Genomic DNA, 18257 nt, shown 5'->3' with positions numbered 1-18257 from the left:
CAAAACGAGGTGTTAACTTCTTAGACTTTAAGGCACGCTCAACATCAGTCACGGGGTTAACTCTGGAAAAAAAATGATCTCCAACTTGAAACTCAATATCATTCCTCCGTTTATACCTACTCTGAGATGGTTTCATCTTCTCCTGAATCATCTTAACCTTTTTCGTTGTCTGCTGAACAACTTTCGGTCCAATCAAAGTACTCTCTCCTTACTCATACCAACACAACGGCGTTCTACATCTCCTCCTATACAATGCTTCAAAAGACGTCATTTCAATACTCGAATGAAAACTGTTTTCGTAAGTAAATTCAATCAACGGTAAATATTCAGCCCAACTTATACCTTGCTCCAAAACACAAGCTCTTAGAAAATGTTTCAAAGACTGAATAGTTCTCTCCGACAGACCATCCATTTGAGGATGATAAGCAAAACTCAACCTTAACTTAGTTCCTAAAGCTGCTTGCAAACTCTGCAAATCTTATATGTAAACCTCGGATCTCTATCTGACACAATGCTAGACGGAACACCATGCAATCTGACAGCCTGCTCAATGTAGATCTCCGCTAACTTCACCATAGACAAATCGGTCTTAATAGGAATAAAATGTGCTTACTTCATCAACCGATCAACAACAACCCAAACCGAGTCACTACCCTTCGCAGTCTTCGGCAAAGCTCCAACAAAGTCCATCGAAATACTATCCCACTTTCCACTCTGGCACAAACAACAGTTGCATCATTTCAGACGGCTTATGATGCTCAATCTTTGATTTCTGACAAACTAAACAAGCGTACACAAACTCAGCTACATCCCTCTTTATTCTTGACCACCAAAACAACTTCTTAAGATCTTGATACATCTTCGTCGCTCCAGAATGAATACTCAAACTACTCCTGTGACCTTCATCTAGAATCTTTCTCTTAAGTTCGGATACATCCGGTACTCAAACTCGATCACGAAATAACTCCAATTTCATCCAATCTGAAGTCCTTCTTCTTACCTTGATTAATCAACACCAAGCGATCTACTTGTTTCAAATCCGCTTTCTGACCTTCTTTGATTTCCTCCAAAATATTACTCGTCAACTTCAACATTCCTAACTTCACTCCAGCATGACCTGAGTATTACCCTCACTAGATGGGGAGAACCCAATTTTCCACACAAGAGGATTGTCCACCACCGATCCACAAGGCTCGTATGATTGATTTTATGTATTTCTAACTAGATAAATAGTCTCTATAAAAATTAGGGTTAATAGTGTTTTTCACCCGTGTAATATAGGTCATTTCCAGTTTTCGCCCCTATAAAATTTTCGGTTTGATTTGCATCATTGTAAAACTTTTTTTTCCAGAAAACACCCCTCCCCCGTCCAACTCAGCAAATTCGCTTACGTGGTGCTGATTTGGCAATTTTTTCATTTTTTATTTTTTTTAAATGGCCAGGTGTAAAAAAAAAATTCCACATCAGATTTTTTTTTTAAAATATTTGAAAATAAATTTTAAAAAATAAAAAAATCATAAAAATATTCAGTTTTTTTCCAAAAATTAAAAAAATTGAAATTATTTTTAAAAAAATTCAGAAAAAATATTAAGATTTTTTCTGAAATATAAAAAACATAGAAAAATAGTCATATTCGTTTCCAAAAAATTTAAAAATCGAAAAAAAATATTTTAAAAAATCGAAAAAATCATAAAATATATTCAGATTTGTTTAAAAATTAAAAAAATTTTAAAAAATTCTGGAATTTAATTTTCAAAATTACAAAAGAGGTCCGATTTTTTGAAAAAAAAAAATCTGAATTTTTTTTTAAAAATCTGTATCCAAATATAGAAAAAATTCAGATTTTTTATTCGAAAATTTTATACCACAATTTTAATAAAATATTGGGAAAAAAATCATTTCATTCCTCAAATTTTTTTTTTGCCTAATGATTCTACCAAAACTCCATTTTTGGGCTATAATAAGATTTTTTATTCTCAAATAATATCATATTCTACCAAAACTCCATTTTTGGGCTATAATAAGATTTTTTATTCTCAAATAATATCATAGGGTTTTGCCATCGTCGTGGGAAGATTTTATAAGATTTATGATTTCTACCTCCTCTAAAGAAGAGCTTAATTCTAGGAAAAATGGAATTTCCACGACTTTTATAAAACCCTCTAAATTTGTATCCAGATTTTTAAAAATTAAATTTTTTTTCAGAATTTTTTAATTCGAGAATCAGCGCCACGTAAGCGAATTTGTTGAGTTGGAATGGGGAGGGGTGTTTTCTGGAAAAAAAAAGTTTTACAAGGATGCAATTCAAACCGAAAATTTTACAGGGACGAAAACCGGAAATGACCTATATTACTGGGGTGAAAAACACTATTCACCCTAAAAATTATGAATTGTATTTAATCCTTAAAAAATTGTATTTTTTTAGTCCATGTAACATTTTTATCTAAAAAATTTTGACGAAAAATATACTGACGAAAGTTTTTACAAAGATTAAAAATAGTGATTTTGCTCAAAAATGTTGATGAAAATTTATCGTGATTAATGAGAAAAAAATGTTAGACTCCACGTTCTCTAAAAACTATATATATATATATATATATATATATATATATATATATATATATATATAGTTATAGGGTTAGTTAAGTAAATGGTCCCTATAAATATTCAGAATTATGTTTTTAGTCCCTACAAAATAAAATCACACATTTTAGTCCCTATAAAATTTTCCATTAGCATTTTTAGTCCTTATAAAAAATTTCTATCAGCATTTTAGTCCCTGTCAAAAATTTCCATCAACATTTTTGGTCCCTAAAATGCTTAAGGAAAATGTCACAGGGACTAAAAAGTGTGATTTTATTTTGTAGGGACTAAAAACAAAACAGTGAATATTTATAGGGACTAAAAACTTAATTAACCCATATATATATATATATATATACACACACACACACACACACACACACACACACACACACACACACACACACACACAGTTTTAAACTGATTTTTTTCATCTTCAATTATAGTCTTAAACAAATTTCATTGTTATTTTATTGGTATCATTCAAGAAGATAAGAATTTATATTACATTTGTTATATTGTTTTTTGACAAGTATATTTGTTATATTGTTATCATTAAAAAAGAATAAGGGTTAATATATGTTTACTCTTCTGTAGTATTAGTGATTTCCAGTTTACCCCCTGTAAAAAAATTTGTTTAGATTCCAACCTTGTAATTTGAAGATTTTTGGTTTGCAACCTTCATGAATTTTGATTGTACAAAATCGATGATATAACAGGGGGTAAATTGAAATATCAATGATATGGCTGAGGGGTAAACCAAATTTCTCTCAAATTACAAGGGGGTAAAAGTACCTTAAGTTTTGTAATTTGATGTCATGAAGGTCCAAAATCAAAGAATCTTCAAATTACAAGGTTGAAATCTAAACAAATTTTTATACAAGGGATAAACCGGAGATCACTAATATTACAGAGAAGTAAACATGTAATAACCCAAAGACTAATATAGTGTGTTACAATATAAAAGTACAAAATATTTATTATCTATTCATATAATTTTAATCAAAATTAAAATTTTATAAAAAAAATTTATTCATAGTTTATACGCATTAACACAATAAAAACAAGGACTAGATCAAGTATGAACACAATACAAGGGCATTAAATAGTATTTTTAAAAGCAATAGTAGTACAGTAACTGGCAGTTAAGGAAGAAGGGGACGGGTGACGAATTCAAATTGACTTGGCATTGCCTTGCATGACTGACACACATGACATCTTTCTTTCTTCTGCTCACTCCCTCACTCTGCTTATTATGCTAAACGTTAAAACACCGACCTTTCCTTCCTTTCTCTTGCATTAACTATGGTTTCACTTTTTTCTCAACCTTTTGGTTCTTCTTCTTCTTCTCCTTCATTACCTCTTAGAAAATGCAACACCCTCAAACTCAAACCTTTCACCGTTTTTTCTTCTTCTCAACAACCTTTCCCTCCTTTTCTTCCCAAAGAAATTCACACAATCAAAGACCCTTTTGCTCGAAAGTTCGCAATGCGGATTCAGAGATTACCTGTCCCTGTAATACTCTCTCTCTCTCTCTCACTGTTTTTTTTAATTAAAAAAATATTAAAAATTTACTGTGTAAAGTTCACTTTTATAAAGTTAAGTGTGTACGGTATAATAATAAATTGAAGTTAAGTGTTATGTACTTGTTCATTTCACTTTGTTGTTACTCTGATTTTCGTACATTTACTTTTTGTTCTGCTCACTGATTTGTATGATTTAAGCATGTGTTTGCTTTCAATTCTAGAGGATCAAAAGTGATTCTAGAGGTTGTAGAATTGATTTTATGATGTTTGGATGATTTAAAGTATAATTGATTTTGCTTGTAGAATTGATTTTACTGGAAGCTACAATTTGTAGTTTTTGGCTTCTACAATTGATTTTAGCCTTAAATTCGTTGTTAAATTTACTTTTACATAAATACATCCAAACACATCCAAATATAAATCACTTTACATTTAACTTACTTTTATCCAGAATCAATTTACGGAATCAATTCATGTAAAAGTTGAACCAAACATACACTTACTTTTTTGCTTATTTTATTCCTGAAATAGTGATGGTATCTTTTGATTTCAAAATAATTGTAGAATCTGTAATTGGGTACATTTTTTTTTTTGAGTAATTATTTATGACAACATTCTTTTTCTCTCTTCTAATTGATCAAAAACAATAGACAGAGAAAATGGAAGAGCGAGAGTAAGAACATAACCCGAATATGAGAGAGGGTTGTTCAAACATAATTTGAGTGTGCAGGAGATTTGTTCAAAAATTATCACTAAAATTATTGTACAAATATCATTTCTTCATTTTTTAAATTTTGGCATTGTTGCTAAGTGGTTGGGTATTGTTTTAGCTTGTTTGATTGTGGTGGTTGCTGTTATTTATTTATTTTAGACACATATCTCCCAAAACAGAATATTTTTGTGGTTGTTGAGTGTACCTTAACAAAGTGGTTGTAAGGTCAATTCTGAGACATTCTAGTGTGGAAAAAATAAATGCTTGTCCGGCCGCAGTTGCAAACAGGACAATGATTGGTTGTTTGTTGAAAGTTTTCTGATTAGACCGGATCATAAATCAAAAAAAATGTGTCTTGTAAAATTTCTGATGGTAACTTTTTATTTCAAAATAATCAGTGACTGAAAGTTTTTGATTTGAAGACCTGGAAATTTGTTGAATCTGTAATATTGTGCATTTTTTTTTGTTCTTGTGGTGGTGGTGGTTGTTATTTATTGTGGGTCAGCACTCAGCAAACATATGTCTCCGAAATTCCGTACAAAACATTATATAAAACTGATTTTGTTGTTGTAGAATGTGTCTAATCCAAGTTGTTAAGATATATATCCTTAGTACAATTGGAATTATTGTTGGTTGGTGGAACTATCAAATTTTGTTGTTGGTTGGTGGAAATATTATACACAATTAACAAAATTACTATTTCTTTGGATTAATGATCTTCATTTCAATTTCTGTTGGTCGAAAAACGGCTTATCTGCCAATTTTATTTCGAATAGCAATCACTCGAAAAGAATGTTTGATTTGTGTTTGTAGTAAGAATAAACTTTCCCCGCAATTAATTTTTGCTGTTAATTAATGTGTGATTTGTTTCGTATGATATGATTAGGTTAGCTTTGTTGAAAATCCCATCATGAGCAGTTGTGTCAAGCCACTGGTGCAGAACAAGGAACCTCCAATTGTTCTTCTACATGGTTTCGATAGGTGCTCAAAATTTGCAAGAGACAAAATTAGTTTTTACATTTTATGCTCAAGTTGATCCTGAATTTTATATTGTCTTATTTATTCAGTTCATGTTTAGAATGGAGATATGGATATCCATTGCTTGAAGAATCTGGTTTCGAGACTTGGGCTATTGACATTCTTGGTTGGGGTTTCTCTGATTTAGGTTTGTTCTATTACTTTGCTTAATGCAACTTGTTCCTTTACTCTGTAAGGCTTCTTTTATCTTTCAACTCAAAATTTTCTTTTATCCATCAGAAAATCTTCCTCCTTGTGACGTGGTATCAAAACGCAATCACTTCTATCAGGTTCTTATGTACTCTTTTAACTTAAATGTATCTCTTGTATCCCCGAGTGTTGATCAAACCTATAAAGTACTGACACAGACACGAGCACCCGACACAACAGTGACAATGACACTTAATTCAAGATAATTGAATGGAATTGATTGAGTGTAACCACATGCGTCAGTGCTACATAGTATCGAATCAGTTAAATTATTGGCTTTGACTTGTTCATAAACTATCATCTGAAGAATTGGCTGTCTTCACCGATGGTCAATTTCTTTCAACATCTCTTCTTTTCTTTGCATTGTTTCACACTGTGTTGAGGGTGAGTTGTATTTTTCTATAACAGTTTTGGAAGTCCTACATCAGAAGGCCAATGATATTGGTTGGACCAAGCCTCGGCTCTGCTGTTGCCATTGACTTTGCTGTCAATTATCCAGAAGCTGTATGTGCCATCCAATAATTTCACGTCTTAATATCCACCACGGCACAGTTTTTGGAAAGATTTCATTAAAATAAAGTTCATGAAATGACTTTAGTGATTTATTTGCAGTTCATCTTTTCAGGTGGAAAAACTTATTTTGATTGACGCTAGTGTATATGCAGAGGGAACTGGAAACTTAGCAACCTTACCTAGATCGGTAGCCTATGCTGGGGTAAATATCTCCGCATCTTACTAAAACATTCAGCTAATATTGATCATCGTCATTATAATTCAATGCTGACACTGTTTGGAATCAGGTATATTTATTGAAGAGCCTTCCGTTACGCTTATATGCCAACTATTTGACCTTTACTAACATGTCCTTACGCACCATCCTTGACGGGACTAATGTGAGTTTTCATGTCTGTAAAATTACTACTTTTTGTATTTTGTTTACATTTTGTCTTCATATTGGGACAATATGCACATGTTCCCTTTGATAACATGACATCACGTGGTCAAGTACTTTGTGCTTGGTTGGTAATAGGATAGCCGAGAGTTTTAACAACCCAATATGTTTTAACATTTTTCATATATCCTCTTTATAGGTGGGCCGCTTGCATTGCTTATTGCCTTGGTGGGATGATGCTACTGTTGATTTTATGACTAGTGGCGGTTACAAAATTGCACCCCTCATAAGAAAGGTATATGCAACATTTTATGTTAATTATATAGATTTTGGAGTGCATCACCTTCGAAACAAATGAATACTTTGAAATATGATTTTTTTCGCATCGGATCTTCTTACCATGGGGTATGATGACAGTAGTCACTTGCTTGTTGACTGCTTGTCAATTTTGCAGCATTAGAAAATTTATGTAACACAAAGCATCATATTTCTTAACTGTACTTTCTTCGGTAAGTACTGTGATTGTGTTGTCAATGCATCCGACCCTACCTAGTACGACAAGGCTTAGTCGTCGTTATGTTTTTTTCCTTAATTCTTAATGAAATCAAAAACTTATTTCTGTAAGCATGAGGCTTTAGCTGTACATGATTATAATTTCACCGGTTAATTTAGGTTCTTTATATATTGCAATGAAAATGCTTATAAATTTTGCAATCATATCCTTCGTCAATAGTATTTGAAATTTCTATGTAAGTGCTATATACACTAGTTGCTTGTGTTGTTTGAGAATCTGAGAGTCAATCCAACACATCATTGAAACTGCGTGCACTTTTACCCAAATCTAATACAAACAGGCCATGGGTTGTATGGAATGTTTTCGTCATTACTTTGATCACTATTGATGACACAAGCTGAAGTTGCATGGTAGCTTTTCTACTTGTATGTTGCTTCTTGATTCAATTTAGATGTACAGTAAACCAAAGTGAAAACATAGCCCCTTTTAGTTAGGAAAACAATAAAAATTATGTCTTAATCAATTGAGGATGAAATTTGAGCTTGACATAAGTATCAGTTTTCATAGAAAAATAAACAATTCTACAAGTTAGTTAATGTCAAAAACATGCCTGTATACTTGAAAAAATGAAGAAGTTTCTACAAGTTAGTTAATGTCAAAAACATGCTTTGTATACTTGAAAAACCAAGTTAGTTAAATGAAGAAGTTTATTTCATTATTTTCCACACCTTAGATTTCATTTTATTTCATCAAGCTCGATTTCCTTTTCAATAAGATCTTTTGAATTTGTTTAACAGGTAAAGCAGAAAACACTGATAATATGGGGTGAAAATGACCGCATTGTCAGCAATAAGCTTGCAGTGGTTAGTTATCATGTAGCTCTACTTTTATAGCATGTGATTAACAATAAATCTACAATACTTTTATCCTGGAAAGTAATGGTCGTGAAACATATTGATATATTTTTCCCTTTATTGGACTGCTACATAGCAATATTTGACACTAATGCTGCAACTAAAGTTGACTTTAAACTTTTATTCTTGCAGCAACTACATTGTGAGTTACCTGATGCAATTCTACGCCAAATACCCGATTGTGGGCATATTCCTCATTTGGAAAGACCGGATTCAACTATCAAATTAATTGTTGAATTTATTCAGACAGAGAAAAAGAAATTAAGTCGACGTGTTTCACAAGTAAGCCAAGTGAGCAGTTAAGTTTAGCCAACCTACAGGTGATAGAGCTACACAAGTTTTTGGAATGCTCCTTCCATAACTAGGGATTTAGACGAAGATAGAAACCATATAGCTGCAGGCCTAATGGGTTTTAGAGGAAGATAGAAACAATGTGTGCTGCAGTAGCCTAATATTGTTATGCCTTTACCATATTATTGTATATTTACATTGATTGTTGATGTTTTAGCTGTTGACTCGCAAATTTACAAATATTACTCACTCCTTTTCGATGTTGTACCCTGTTTTTCAGTGAATAAATATTGAACAATTTGAACATAACAAATTCAAAACCGTTCCCGGACATGAAAGAGAGGAAAGTTCAAGAAAAAAAACCCACAACATTGTCATTATATGGCGTCATGACAACATTTGTGTTGTCAAAAATATAATTTCTGATAAATATTCTTCAGTGTCATCTTTTCAAGTAGCCTGGTTCAGTGTCATGTAGCCTATAGCACAATATCATTATTTTATCATGTAACCAACTTCATCTGTTGTGTGATAAGACTTCATTGTTTTTCTATTGCGACGCTTTGGCCACTTAATCTCAAGTACCAACATCCTCTTATGACCATTGATTGGGAGTGACGATAATTTTTTTTGTCGAGTCTGGTTTGTGTCCCTTCTAAATCTATTCTGTTATTCGCCTCTAGATCATTGTATGTTCATTAGATGTGTCGTCCATGCAACCTGTTGTCTTTATCATTGTAATAGATTTCTCGAGCTCCATCCATCCCATCATTGTCGGCATAACTTTTTACAGACATATGTTGTTAAAAATCACACTAGAATTCGTTTTTTTACCGCAATACATGTGATGAAAGACATGTTTGGTTGAATATACCGCCTGACTGTGCTTCGTTCGCCTATATAGCTAAATACCAGTGTCCTTCTTTCCCATCTTGTTCCATTTATTTGTTTATTCTTTTCAAACCTTTATTTCTCATCTCTCTCTTTCTTTCTTCTCACGCACTCTTATTTTCCACTTTCTCCATACAACCAATCACACTTGCAGTGGTTTTGCTTCACCAACTTTTGGAAATGTATAAAAATCATTGTTGATAAAATAAATTTGAGTTTATGTAACCAAGCTTTAGCTTGATTTTCTTCAAGATCAATAATGAAGTTGGGAAATCGCATTTTGCTTCAGACCAATCAAAGATCCTTAGGTTAAGAATTATGCACTATTCCCTTTGCTTATATCAAAGGGTTATGAATCCAATATTGATTCCAGGTTAAGGGGTATAAATAGTTCACAAAACGAGTTGGACATAATAAAAGGACCAGGCAAATATTTTGCATTCATATAGGTGATAAATACAGACAATTATGTTGCATTAGGTGATAAATTATGTAAATTAGCGGTTTATCATGTTGGAATTAATTTTCAAATTGTACATGTTTGTAAGTTCTTACACCATTACTTATTCTAGTGTTTGATTTTATAAATAGAGTGCAAAGTATCGTGATCTGTTTCAACTAGTAGTTTGAAAAGCTCGGACCGACATATAGGGTTTTATGGCCTACCCTACGTCAGGCATATCAGGTTTTATGGGGCAGCACTTCAGTGCCATAGTGATACGGTGCCATTGTGCCATAGGACCAATCAAATTTTGACACGTGGCACTGGTTATTAAAGTAATAAAAAAAATGGAAGTTTTAATGAGAGAAAGCAAAACGCATAGCAACACATCACAAACAGTCTTCCCCCTTCTTTCTCGCTACGCCTCTTCATCCCAAAGGCACCACCATTGGTTTTCTTCGCCGTCCACCGCCATGACCTACAACCGCCGCACCGTCGAACATCAATTTGAACAGGAAGACTGGACAGCTGCTACTGAGATGGAAAGTCTCCAAAGAAGGCTTAGATCGTTATGTGTATTCAATTAAGTCTGATTTTGATTACATGTATTTTAGATTAAGCTATTATGTAATTTGGATCTCAATGTGTATATGAAATTAAGTTTTATCCATCAATGAAATCATTTTCAATTTATTTTTTGGTGAGTATTATGATTTCTCATGATTTCTTCACAACAATGGTTACTCTTGATTGAAAACAATGGTTTGGTGCTGTTTTGAATCAATTGTAGAACAATGGTGCTGCTGTTCTGTTGTTGTTAGTTAGTGTGCTCTTTGGTTCCTTTGCTTATTAGTAGTGTGTGGGCCTTAATTTGTTTACCTATGTTATTGCTTGGTTCTGTTTGTGTGCTGCATAGCTGTGTGGAGGATTGTATTTTGCTTGTGTCAAACCATACCCAAAATCACTTTCATAATGCATATTATCAACAATTTGGCATTGCCTTACATCAGATAAGCAGCTAGGAATTACTTCTGCTAACCAAAGTTGGGCCAATATAGAATAGGAGTACTTAGTCTTGTAATGCAATATTGCAGCACCATTTAATTCAAATCTCATCACTTGTAAAAGACTTGAAATTTTGTTATAGCATACTTGAGAAAGTGGTATTAAGTCACTTATAACAGACTTGAAATTCAGTTATAGCAGAACCAAAAAAACCAGCACAGGAAAAGAGAGGTTGCCAAATTGATGTTCGACGGTGCGGCGGTTGTAGGTCATGGTGGTGGACGGCGAAGAAAACCAATGGTGGTGAATTTGGGATGAAGAGGCGTCGCGAGAAAGAAGGGGGAAGACTGTTTGTGATGTGTTGCTATGCGTTTTGCTTTCTCTCTTTAAAACTTCCATTTTCTGTTTTTTTTTATTACTTTAATAACCAGTGCCACGTGTCAAAATTTGATTGGTCCTATGGCACAATGGCACTGATGACAGTGCATCAACACTAGTTATTTAGTCATATTTAGGTCTTTATTATAGCATTTAGAGAGTCAACTGCAATGAATTCATGGTGGAATCAAGCCAAAACAGGAACAAGAGCTCAAAAGAAGAAACTTCAAGAAACCAAGGAAAATTGCCTAAAAATACAAGCATCGTGCCACGTTTATCACTTTCGTGGCACGTTGAAGGAAGTGTGGGACAAAGGATTCAGCTCTGGAAATTTCGTGGCACGAAGCAATATTCAACGTGCCACGATGGTTGATTTTGTCTGCTACCACATAGGATTAATGAAGCATCGTGCCACGACCAGCCCGTAACGTGGCACGATGATGAGCTTTTTCTGAAACCCTAATTTCTTTCTATAAATATCCAGCTGCTAGCAAGGGTTTTGGTACAGATTATTATTGCGATTTTGAGCACTAAGGACGACAGGAGACCAAGGAACGAGCCCTGAATCTCATACCAACACCTCGTTGGTTAGATTTATGTATGTTTTCTCTTGTTATTTCTTATGATTGTTTAGCTATGAGTAGCTAAACCTTTAGTTTGGTTAAGCCATGATGAAACTTTTGTAATATATGATTTTGTAGTTGAACTCTCTCTATAATCAATGCTATTTAGTTTTTATTCAGAATTACTTGTGTTTATTGCTTTTCATGATTATTGTTTTGTATGACTACTAGCCCTAGCTTCTTGCAATCACATGAATTGATCTTAGGAGTTGAATGACTACTAGCCCTAGCTTTTAATCCTGAAATAGTAATTTTGTTTAACTCAACACTAGGAGCCTAGAGATAGGAATTGAGGGTTATGATACATGAACTAACGTTCCAAAATTGCTTCCGCGGTTATTCAATCACGTTAAGAGATTAATAGGGTTATAACTTAGGAAAGGGCTTTGATGCGAGAGATTGATGAAAGTCACTTAGTTAATTTATCGTAAAAACTGAGTAGTAATTGAGAGTAGAGAGAGGAAGACTTTTTCATATAAAGCAATAGTGGATTCACCGGCTTAACCATTCATCTCAATATAATTTTCTTTCAAACTCTTTCTACTTTAATCAAATCTGATTAAAACTAAACCTTACTGCCTAGGGCAACCAAATACAAACTTTACACATTCTAACGTATAACGCGCTTGCTACAATTGAAATTAACACAATCCTTGTGGATCGATATTTTTACTACTTCGATAGTTTTTGGTACACTTGCCAGATATCTATCAAGTTTTTGGCGCCGTTGCCGGGGACTGTTGAATCATTTCATCAAGGCAATTACGTTTAATTTAGGATTTCTGCAATTTAATTTTCTGCAATTTTTATTTTTCTGTTTTAGTATTCATTTGATTACTTTGTATTGTGCAGTGCTACTAAGGTATTTTGCTGTTTATGCGAGGTAAGGTGAGCGCCGACGATCTCGAATTTAATCCAGAAATTGAAAGGACTGCTAGAGCACTTCGGAAAGCTGCCCAGTTGCAAAGGTTATCTCATTCCGTTCCACCGGGTGTTCGAGAACAAATACCGGAGCCACTCTCAACTGAATCTGAAACATCTGCTTCTCCTAAATCTGCAACTATGGAAGGTGAAGGAGTTGTACCACCGAGACCTAAGCTAGGAGACTATGGGTTAGCAACACATCGCGGTCAACTGACCCACACTTTTCAGCCAGCTAATCCCGTTGATTTCGACATCAAGAAAACTGTCCTCAACGGTTTGAGGGACAAACAATTCGATGGGACTGAAGCTATGAGTCCTCATGAACACTTGAGCCACTTTGCTGAAACTTGCGAGTTTTGTGTGCAACCAGCCACCGTGACTGAAGCACAAAAGAAACTATGGCTATTTCCTTTCACCTTGACGGGAAGAGCAAAAGATTGGTTGTTAACAATACCAAATGGGACTGTCCAAACTTGGGAAGAGTTAGAGCTGAAGTTCCTAGAGAAATATTTCCCTATGTCTAAATATTGGGAAAAGAAGATGGAGATTTCTAACTTCAAGCAAGGAGAAGGTGAGTCGTTGTATGATGCTTGGGAGCGATTCAATTTGCTTCTTAAAAGATGCCCTAATCATGAATTCACGGAGAAACAATACCTCCAAATCTTTACTAAGGGGGTGACACCAAACACTAGGATGTTCTTAGATGCTTCCGCGGGAGGTAGTCTTAAGAGCAAAACTGATTGATAAAAAATTAGCAAGTGTACTAATTTATATCGAAGTAATAAAATAATTCGTATCCACAGGGACTGTTATGATTTCGACTAAACAAGAATGTTATCGTTAAGATGTTTAAATATGGGGGTTGCCCTAGGCAGTTGGTTTAATTGCAATGATAATTTTAAATAACAAGAAAATAACTTTGGTTTAAAATCGATTTAGAGAGATGACTAGGTCATTTGATTCATCTGCATTTCACTTACTAGCAACCTGATTCATATGTTTTACGAATATTACAAAGTCAACGACGAATTAACAAATTAACTTAGGTCAATCCCTTGATCCTAAATCTGCTTATCTAATTATAATTCCCTAATTCCTTAGGTGAACCTATAATTATCAAAGGCTATAAAGTCCGTTAATCCAATTGTCACAACCTAACAACTCTCTATCCCTAGATTGTCCGTTAGATTGAACAGCATATCTATGTCTGAGTTACAAGCTATTGTCAGTAGTCAAGTAAACCCTAAGATCGATTATATAGTGTCAATATCATAAAAGCATTAAGCACAAGATATACTGAATAAACTAGATTAATATTCATAAAACAATAAGAGTTTCAGGTTACAATGATGTAAGCTAGTACAGACTCATCTCTTGACCTAATCAAATTGGATCTAGCTACTCATGATCAAAACACAAATAACCAAATACAAAAGAGAATTCATTACATGAAAATTGGTGACCGGCTATGAGTTTTGGTGGTATTCCACCGTTTGCTCAGTGATCCAGCTCCAAAAGTATGATTCCTTTTCCAAAATTTCGAACCCTCTCCACAGAAAACAGTTTGCCTTTTATAACAAAAAAATTATGGGCTCGACAAATCGTAGCCCGATCTGTTCTATCGGAGTCCGATGCATCATTGACTGCATAATCTAAGTCAAACGCTCCTCCAAATCGGAGCACGATGTGTGCACATCGGAGTCCGATTTTTTACGTAGCCACAGCACCAACTTCCATCCATAAATCGGACTACGATGCCAATTATCGGGCTACGATTTTCCTGCTTCATTCAGTTATAAAATTGTCCTTTCTAGCTTCAAACTCATGCCAAAAACACCTGAACTCAACTAAAATTACATAAAAACTGAGATAAAAGAACTGTATGACCTAGTGTCATCACTGATCATGAAGTTCAAGCCCTAATCGAAAACATGGCGGGTAATGAATATCGTGCTGAAGCGAAAAAGAAAGAAAGAGGAGTGTTTGGTGGGGTGAGTGAGCAAACTGCTATCCTAGCTAATCAGGCAGCCATGAACAAGCAAATCGAGGCTCTAACTAAGGAGTTTCAAGGATTCACTTTGGCTCACAAGCAACAACAAGTAGCTGCAATCAAGTGTGATTTATGTGGGGAGGAACATCCCAATGGTGAGTGTGTGCCCGAAGGATCTAGTGAAGAAGCCAACTACATGGGAGGATATCAAAGGAAAAATCAATACTACACTCCAGGAATCAACAAGCATCCCAATCTAAGCTACTCAAATAACAACACTTTGAACTCCTAAATGCTTGCTCCTCCACAACAACAACAACGAAAGCCTTAAGCTCTTGAGGAAACTATGATGAACTTTATGAAGATGACTCAAGGCAAGTTTGAGGAGATGAAGAAAAGTCAAGAAGCTGAAAGAAAGAATAATGAAGCTTCCAGGAAGATGCTTGAAACTCAATTGGGGAAATTAGCTAAGCAACTGGCTGAACAAAACAAAGGCGGATTCTCAGGTAACACTAAAGAAAACCCTAAGAATGAGTCTTGTAATGCTATTGAATTGAGGAGCAAAAAGGTTTTGACACCTTTAGTTCCAAAAGCTCCAAAGAAAGCTGATGATGTAGTAGTGGAGGTAGAAGAAGATGGCGAAGTTGAAAAAGAAAGTGAAAAAGGAGTAGTTGAAAATGAAAAGAAGAAAAAAATAGAGGGAGAAAAAAGTGAGAGATTAATAGATGAGGATTCAATCTTGAGGAAGTCGAAGAGTCAAATCTTGAAAGATGGAGATAAACCACAAGTTGTTCCATCATATGTGAAGCCTCCATACCCTCACTTGTCCAAGAAGAAAGAAAAGGATGAGGGACAATTCAAGAAGTTCATGCAACTTATCTCGCAACTCCAGATGAATATTCCTTTCAGTGAAGATCTTGATCAAATGCCTTTGTACGCCAAATTCATGAAGGATTTGTTAACTAAAAGAAGGAAGCCTAAAGATGATGAGAACATAGCACTTTCTGAAAATTGTAGTGCTATTCTCCAAAAGAAGCTACCACCTAAGCTGAAGGATCCTGGTGCTTTTACTATCCCTTGTTCCATTGGACCGGTAGACATTGATAGAGCTTTATGTGATTTGGGAGCAAGTATCAACTTGATGCCTCTTTCGATGATGAAGAAGTTGGGATGTGGTGAGCCAAAACCAACTAGAATGACCATTACTTTAGCTGATCGGTCAATCTCTTATCCTTTCGGTGTACTTGAAGATGTGCTAGTCAAGGTTAATGACTTGGTGTTTCCAGCAGATTTTGTGATCCTAGATATGGCTGAAGATGAAGAAATACCACTCATACTAGGAAGACCTTTTCTTGCAACTGGTCGTGCATTGATTGATGTTGAGAAGGGAGAGTTAATGTTGAGATTCCATAAGGAGCAGGTTGTGTTCAATATCTTTGAGTCAATGAAGCACCAAGATGAGAACCCAAAGTGTTACCGGATTGACGTTGTTAAAGGAATAGTGGAAGATGACTCCCATGAGCCTCAACCCATGCCACCTATGGAAAGAGCAATTGTTAAATCTATAGAGAGTGAAGAAGTGGTTGAAGATGTTGAGGAGAAGAAGTGTGTTCAACAACTTAAAGCAAGCATGGAACAAAAGCAGCAACAATCATCTGGAGAAACCATTGACAACAAGTATGGGGGATCGGAAACTTGGAACGATATGACAAAGACTACTCTCACTGATCCATGTGGTATATTTGCTTATAAGAAGATCCCCTTTGGGATGGATAATGGGCCAGTTACCTTTCAATGGTGTATGCTTTCAATTTCTCTGATACAATAGAAAGAGCTAGGAGGTATTATAACAAAGGGGCGGTAAGGAACAAGCCTTCTTATGAAACTATGAAGCTGAGGAAGTCTGGTATACAAGAAACTTTGAAGGGTAAAGAACAACAGCTGAAACTGAACCATGAAGGTGAACTCCCTAAGAATAGAGCGGGAGTGGTGTTGAATGATCCTTAGGGGTCATCATAAGTCAAGCTAGTGACGGTAAAGAAGCGCTGGATGGGAGGCAACCCATTGGATTTAGGTCCGCTCAGGTATTATTTATGATTATTTACTGCATTTTACAAAACAAAAACAACAAAAAGATTTTTATGAAAGCTGAAAGCAAAAATTTTTTTTTCATGATCGTGGCACGCCAGTTTCTCATCGTGGTACGATTTGGAAACTAAAATCAGGATGGAAGCCACTGGAAATTTCGTGGCACGAGTGTTTCCAAATCGTGGCATGTTTGCTGGAGAAACTATGATCGTGGCACGATGGTTTATGATCGCGACACGATGCTACCTAGAGCTAAAAATCATGGCACGATTGCTCTCCCTTATATACCCATCTCACAAATTTTTCACCATTTTCTCAATTACCCTTATCAAAACCTTGCCAAAAATCTCCTCTCATTCGTCCCCTAACCCTCAATTTCACCCTTCACTAACAAATCTTCATCTTCATTACCCTTAAAAGCATCGAAGTTCATAAAAATCTAAAAACCGTCAACCTTAACTCCACAAATGACCTCTGCATTCAACAAACATTCCAGAACAACCAACAACCAACCATCAACCACACTGCCACAAGAACCTACCTATAGGAAATCTGACCATAATGTGCTGGTGAGAGAGAGGGTCGTCTGCGATCCGACTTTGCTCGTGGGAAGGCAGCTAGTGATCAGAGCGTGAATGAGTTTTATGCCGGCTTGCAGGGTGATCCAGAGGCCACTGATGATGATGAGCAGTGATGGATTTGGAGTCCAATTTTACTTTTCAGCTTTCTCTATTTTGTTCTTTTTATTTTGATGTACTTTTCATTCTGTTTGAACATTATGTTGGTGTCGTTGTTTAGACTTTATTGCCCCCGTTTGTAATGCTTTCCTTTGTTTATTATTAACGAATCTGTTTGTTTGTGGAAATTTATCAGTCTCATAACAGTGCTATACCAATGATATGCCAAAGAGTTCAAGGAGGATGATGCCTAATTGTTTCAAAGGGAAGTGTTCGGCAAAGGAAATAGGTAGCCACAACTCCCAGATATCTCAACTTGTAAGGTCCATAGCCAAATTTTTATTTTTCCAATTTTACATATATGAGTGTTCCATGCAACTGCTGTTTCTAGAACTTGCGATATTTCTCTATTTGTTGATTGGTCTTGTTTTGTACACATTAAGGCAAAGTGCTTGGTACCTTGAGCCTTTTTGAGCCTACCTTGATTTATGAATTATTTATCCTTTGTAAAGCCAATTTGAGCCATTAGGTATAGATCACTTTTGTTCGGTGACGAGCCATATTACAAACCTAGAAGACC

General features: G+C 35.1%; 1 protein-coding gene and 1 non-coding gene across 3 annotated transcripts; one reads left to right on the top strand and one right to left on the bottom strand.

Annotated features, from left to right (window-relative positions):
• Positions 1-3726: 3726 nt before the first annotated feature.
• On the top strand, positions 3727-8919 carry LOC146921783 (alpha/beta hydrolase domain-containing protein VTE7-like). 2 transcript variants are annotated; one of them, XM_085715072.1, is made up of 10 exons: positions 3727-4098; positions 5708-5802; positions 5889-5986; positions 6079-6128; positions 6457-6552; positions 6674-6763; positions 6849-6941; positions 7140-7235; positions 8252-8317; positions 8501-8919. In XM_085715072.1, the coding sequence occupies exons 1-10, from the start codon at positions 3889-3891 to the stop codon at positions 8669-8671; spliced, it is 1065 nt and encodes a 354-aa protein (XP_085571198.1). In that variant the 5' UTR covers positions 3727-3888; the 3' UTR covers positions 8672-8919. The 2 variants fall into 2 exon arrangements, with proteins under 2 accessions (XP_085571198.1, XP_085571200.1); XM_085715074.1 differs by lacking the exon at positions 3727-4098 and adding an exon at positions 4994-5193.
• Positions 8920-13454: 4535 nt separating this feature from the next.
• On the bottom strand, positions 13455-13560 carry LOC146921782 (small nucleolar RNA R71). The gene has a single exon (XR_015013056.1). It is a non-coding gene; the product is annotated as a small nucleolar RNA R71 (small nucleolar RNA).
• Positions 13561-18257: the final 4697 nt, after the last annotated feature.

Source organism: Medicago sativa, chromosome 5, assembly GCF_051527215.1.
Source record: "Medicago sativa cultivar Bolivia chromosome 5, Bolivia_mono, whole genome shotgun sequence".
Classification (NCBI taxonomy): Eukaryota; Viridiplantae; Streptophyta; class Magnoliopsida; order Fabales; family Fabaceae; genus Medicago; species Medicago sativa.
This window is presented reverse-complemented; position numbering and strand designations above follow the sequence as displayed.